The sequence below is a fragment of the Lutra lutra genome, chromosome 1, assembly GCF_902655055.1.
Source record: "Lutra lutra chromosome 1, mLutLut1.2, whole genome shotgun sequence".
In the NCBI taxonomy this organism is placed as follows: domain Eukaryota; kingdom Metazoa; phylum Chordata; class Mammalia; order Carnivora; family Mustelidae; genus Lutra; species Lutra lutra.
Genome location: NC_062278.1, coordinates 14,019,150 through 14,025,513, shown reverse-complemented (window position 1 = coordinate 14,025,513; position 6,364 = coordinate 14,019,150). Strand labels below are relative to the sequence as shown.

The 6,364-nt window shown below is 38.6% G+C and overlaps 1 protein-coding gene across 1 annotated transcript; it reads right to left on the bottom strand.

Annotated features, from left to right (window-relative positions):
* Positions 1 to 663: 663 nt before the first annotated feature.
* On the bottom strand, positions 664 to 993 carry LOC125085531 (keratin-associated protein 21-1-like). The gene has a single exon (XM_047704384.1). The coding sequence runs from the start codon at positions 991 to 993 to the stop codon at positions 664 to 666; it is 330 nt and encodes a 109-aa protein (XP_047560340.1).
* Positions 994 to 6,364: the final 5,371 nt, after the last annotated feature.

Genomic DNA, 6,364 nt, shown 5'->3' with positions numbered 1-6,364 from the left:
CTCTGATGCACAATGAGAGGAATGTTTGTATTATATCAAAGAAGAGCCTATGGTCATGAAGCATATTGTCAGTCCAATTTTCAAGAGTAGCCATAACACCTCAAAAGGAAGGAGTAATTCACAAGCAAGAACACAGAGATTTGGGCGCCTGGGTGGCTCAGTGGATTAAGCCGCTGCCTTCGGCTCAGGTCATGATCTCAGGGTCCTGGGATCGAGTCCCGCATCGGGCTCTCTGCTCAGCAGGGTGCCTGCTTCCCTCTCTCTCTCTCTCTCTGCCTGCCTCTCCGTCTACTTGTGATTCTCTCTCTGTCAAATAAATAAATAAAATCTTAAAAAAAAAAAGAACACAGAGATTTGTTAGAAGCAAAGAACTATTTTTATTGAGAATGAGTTTTTTGTCCAACTGTGGGATGTTAGGATCTCTGGGAGAGTCCCAACACAGAATCCAGATTTAATCAAAAAAACAACATCTGGAAATAGTCAGATGATACCACACAGCCTAGAGCCTCAAGATCCCATCCTCACAAGAGATCACTGGGGGTCAAAGCCTCTGTCAAGCATGCAATTTTTCTGAATGTAGAATTCTTGAGGTATGGATTCTTGCTTCAGCTCTTGCTTTGGTGGTATCATTTCAGAAGCAAATGGGGCTTGGAGAGTGATGGTCTAGCAGCAAGAAGAATAACATCTTCTGTAGCAAAATGGCCAGTAGCCAACAGCAGCCAGAGCCAGAGCCATATCCACAGCCACAGCAGGAGCCTTTTCCACAGCCCCATCCTGAGCCACAGCCACAGCCCCATCCTGAGCCATAGCCACAGCCGCAGCCTGAGCCATAGCCACAGCCACAGCCCAAGCCATAGCCACAGCCAGCCACAGCCCCGAGCCATAGCCACAGCCCAAGCCATAGCCACAGCCCACATCTGAGCCATAGCCGCATCTGCAGCCATAGCCGCATCTGCAGCCATAGCCACAGGAGTTCCCATAGTTGCAACACATGTTGTCAGAAGAGGATTCAGGTGGTTTGCAAGTGAATGTGTGGTGAAGTGTGGTCCCTACTACACTTGGTCCTTTTTATACTGCCAGTAATTGATAGAGCATGCCATTCTTCCCTTGACTTACCCAACAAGTATATAAGCAACTGTGTTGTGAATGTGCCTGTCAGGAATCAATAAAGCTCAAAAAAAAAAAATGAACTCTTTATTTTGGAGACTCCATTTTATTTAAAGAGCAACATTTTAATTTGCTCTGCCAAAGAATTGTCTGAGTAGGATCATGTGCTCTAGGTACCACGGATACCCAACTTCACAAGCTCCCATTATTTAATCCACCTGATACAACAAGGTTGGGGACAATTTTAGACAAATTGTCCCTTTCAATCTCTCTTCTTTCCTATAAGAGCTACCTCTGCCTGTAGGGAAGGAGATAACTTCCATCTCCTTTCTGAATCATTACAATGCTTTACCAGGCTTTCCCACCCACTCTGGACTTTCCATACCCCATCCCTTGTTCAATTTCCTCAAATTCCAAGAAGCAGCTCAACATCTGATAACTCACTCACTTTCGTTGGCACACTGACTATAAGTGTGGAATAGCACGTTTTATATAAGTGTGTCCTCCTATATTTACTCCTGTCATATACCAGGCCAAGCAAGGTCCTGGGGGATGGAGCATTCCTCCTTTACTGTCCCTTTTTTAGCTATGTAAGTGTTGTTATGCAGAGCCTTTTATAGCCAAACACTTTATTTGGATGAGAAAACAGAATACCTCAATTAAGCCAAAAACTAATTTTTTTCCAATGCAGATGTTCACATGATAAGTTATGCAGAGTTTCACATGATAAGTTATCAGTGCATTCAAGTATTCCCTTCTCCTACCACTACTGTCATTGCACCTTTAGTTCAGAAGCTGATAGTGAATGAATAACTTTAAGATATCTACAGCAAAACTCCCTTCAGTGCCTGACACTATTATGACATAAAGGAGCCCATAAGTCAACTTACCCCTATTTATATGTCCATTTCACGCTATTCAGGGTTCTCCAAATTACCCATTTAACATAAGTCCTCAATCTTGACAAAAATGTTCATTGTGATACATAACATATTCCTTTTCTTCCAATTTATTCTATCACACTTACCTTTTCAATGTAGAAAAAAGAAAGTGAAAGTCATTTCTAATTCCAGTAATATTTTCTTACTACCCTTATTCTCAGTTATAAAACTTATTTATACTCAGGTCTATGGTCACTTCCTACAGGATGCCTTTCTTTGCTGCTAATATCTGGATTGAATGATCTTCCTCTTTGCCCCTCCCTATATGTAGACAAATGTCATAGACCTTGCCCAAGTTTGTTGAAACTCTGCCTTCTTCACTAATCACCACATGACATTCTTGAGGACACATTGTCCATTCCACATTAGAACTTTTAGGCAGAGCTGGTGTTTGGTTCACATTTTATGTAAGATAAATTTAAGAAACCATGGAAGTTAATTTACAGACCCAAAATGAAGCCACTTCTGGGAAAAAGAACTGTAGCAAGGTGTTTTGATGCAACATTGAATTAATGGTCTTGCTGCTGAAGACCAAAACATTACCAGATGCAGAACACAGCACTTGTTTTTTTGTTTTAACCTTCAAATTCCTGCCACGTTCCAAAAATGTCTAGTATGTATGACTTCCTTCTTTATTTTCTCTCATCTGTTTTTAATTGATATTTACAGCCTCAGCTGAACCATTGTGATTCTGCAGGAAGATACCTGTAATTAGCGCTTGGATCTGATATGTATGTATCTATATATATAACCTCAGTACCATCCATGCATTACCTCAGTTACAAAATTCTATGTGCAACACAGCTCAGCACTCCACTGCAAAATGTCCTTCTGATATACTGAAAGTGACTAGGATAAGCAAAGAATTCTTAGGGAAAATACATTTTTCAGCGAACTTCAACTCAGCATTCCTATATATTAAAAAAATATAAATTTATCCACATACATAATACAGTAAATACTGTGTTCAACACCATTTTCAGAACTCCTCAGACTGTTTTGTTTCCCTCTACCCCCCCTCCCTCAAACTTTTTATCACAAGGATCCAGTTGGCTTAGGTTAGTGGGAAGTGATCAGAAAGACACCTGTGGCACTGTCCTTGAAATTTATGGGAAGATTTAGAACTTAATAGAAAATGAGATGCTCTGCAGAACTCAGCATCATGTCTTGCCCTGCTCTTTCCTTCTTAGCTTGCTTCTTTTGTAGGGTAGTTCACTGTCAATGATGCTTTTCATGCAGTAAGGTTCTACTGGAATCAAGTAAATGGTAAAGTCCTGTTCTGTTGCTTCCTTCTGCACTTGCCTTTAATCACCATCTCAGAAGGACTCACACTTAAACTCTGTGGGCTTCCATTCAAAAGAATATAAACTTTAAAGACAACTGGTTCTTGTAGCAAACTTAGGAAGACCACACAACCTTCCTGCAGGATGCGGAGGAGGAAAGAAGAACAGTATCACGACACACAGTGCTTTGGTCTCTGCAATCCATAGACCCTCCCAGCTTTTCAGTCCCAGAACAGCACCACAAATCTGTTCACCTGCTTCTCCTCTTCCAAGCAAAATATGTTAACTTTTCACTCGACCTACCCAGAATCCATTATTTTTCTGACTGAGTTTTTCTCATCTCCACACATAGTTCGAAAATGATAATAGTTTTAAAATGATAACTTGAGCATTTTTGTTGATTGCTTCACTTTTAGGCATTCCTTCAACAACTTAGCTGAATTTCACAGACACTCATTAACACCCACCACAGCTTCAGTGCTGTCCTTGGGAACTGGAGATTTGCAAAGATGGTCACATGTTGTTCTCATCCAGGATTAAGCATGTGCACATGTAAAAGACTCCTCAAAAGAAGAATCTAGTGTTCTGTCTGGGCCACTCTAACCTTTTCACACCACTTCTACCTTATGTTCATCTGCTTTCCACACTGCAAGAGAAACAGAAACAATGAAGCTAACACCACATCTGTGTCAGTAGTTCTCAGCCTGGAGTGGTTTTGGCTCTTGGACTCTTGCAGACGGGTGACAATATCTGGAGGCACTGTCAACAGTCAAGACTTGGGTATGGTGGGGTAGAAACCAGGGATGCTGCTAATTCTTCAGGACATAGAACAGCCCCCAAAAAAGAAATATCCAGTCCAAAATATCAATAACACTGAGATCTAGAACTTTAGTTTATATCTATGCATCTAATAAGTTTCTATACCTGTAAGTGTATAAGTCCAAATATACCCTTTCTTTTCACTCTATAGCAAATATCTGACCTTTCCATCAACAATATGCAGTTGTAAAGAAGTGAGGTTTTTTCCCTATTTGCTGAAGATTTTTTGGCTTATGTTACTTGCCTAGGTTTTCTTCAGTCACCGTTTCAGAATCAAATTTGAATTTACTGTAACACTATGAAATCTAATTGGAAAGGATTATAACTCTGGAAGATCATTCCTCTACTGAATACTCAAATTTCAAGAGCAAAAGGGGAGAGTGGTGATTCAGAACTTTATTGAAATCCTTCAATAGGGAGTGCCTGGGTGGCTCAGTCAGTTAAGAGGCTGCCTTCAGCTCAGGTTATAATCCCAGGGTCCTGGGATCGAGTCCTGCATCTGGCTCCCTGCTCAGCAGGATCCTGCTTCTCCTTCTCCTTCTCCTCTGCCTGCTGCTCTGCCTACTTGTGATCTGTGTCTGTCAATAAATAAATAAAATCTTAAAAAAAAAACCTTCAATAGGGACTACACAAAACTTTCATTTTTTGAGAACTTTATTATTAAATATTTTTTCTTCAATCAATAAACCTTGTTTCTAAATATTGATCACTGGTCTAATCTGATCATCCTGCTATGTTTCCTCCTAACAGTAAGTTTAAAGAAATTATATCCTGTTCCATTTACCTTCAGTTTCTTTCCTTTTCTGTCATCCTTGAAATTCAAAGTTATAAATTCTACTTCATGAATTCCCTACAATAGACGATTTTCTTTTTCAATGCCACTGTCAACAGCAACTTTCATGTAAAAATACCCCTAAATTATGAAAATGTTTTCTCTCTATGCATTATTTTCAATATCTTTCCATTCACAACTATGGATACTGATCCAAATAAAAAATACAATCTCCATTCTGTGCATCCCTGAATTACCAGCTCTGAGTACAATGCCTGTAACATGATTTATACTTGATCAATATCTATCCAATAAAAGAATGGATGGATTAATTCAAACACATGTTCAAATATTGGTGTGCCACTTATAAGCTATACAATATTTGGATATATGCTTAAATCTTCTGAATGCTAATTGCTTCTTTCTAAAATTGGGTCTAAGCATATTACAGAATTACTATGCCTAGTCAGTGTTTGGGAGCAGAAATTGTACTCAATAAATGCTATTCCCTCATCTCATTTTTCTCACACTATAGTTTTAAATTCTCATGTAATAATAAATATTTTTCAAATACCTGTATTTATTTGTACTGAAAGACTGATTTTGTCTGCACATAATGTAATAACTTTGTAGTTTGGTGTAAGTTATTCTATGGTATATATGTTCTAACTAAAAACATCTTGGGCAGCTGGGTGGCTCAGTGGGTTAAAGCCTCTGCCTTTGGCTCAGGACATGATCTCAGGCTCCTGGGATTGAGTCCCGCATCAGGCTCTCTGCTCAGCAGGAAGCCTGCTTCCTCCTCTCTCTCTGCCTGCCTCCCTGCCTACTTGTGATTTTTCTCTGTCAAATAACTAAATAAAATCTTTAAAAAAAATTTTAAAAAATCTAACTAAAAACATCTTTATGATGAAGCAGCAAAACCCTTCAGAAAATAAATTACTCTCTTCGTGACATTTTTACAACCTGACTTAGTAATTTGTTACTAAAAATACAGTGTCAACATCATGACGTTGGATCCAGTATCATCCATATTTTCAAGTTCAGCAATTAGAGAATGATTTTATGTTGTATTTACAAAATATATCCTTTGAGAACATGTTTAGAGAATGATTTTATGTTGTATTTACAAAATATATCCTTTGAGAACATGTTTAGGTACCTATCCTATATAAAGTTGGTGTGGGTTTTTTGAAATCTAAAGGACTCAAAGATCAGTCCATAGTAGAAATGTACTTAATTTTTAGGACTATGTCTGTTTAGTAAGCTTGATTATCATCTTATAATAAGAGATTTGATCAAGATTAAGGATTTATTAAGCAGTAAATCCTTAATTTCCATGTGAAATATGTTCTACAGGTCCCATAATCTGTGATGTACATTAATTTCCCCCTCATGGTATAATTTTCTTCAAGCTTGTAGCCCCCAAAATCTTCTTATCTAAC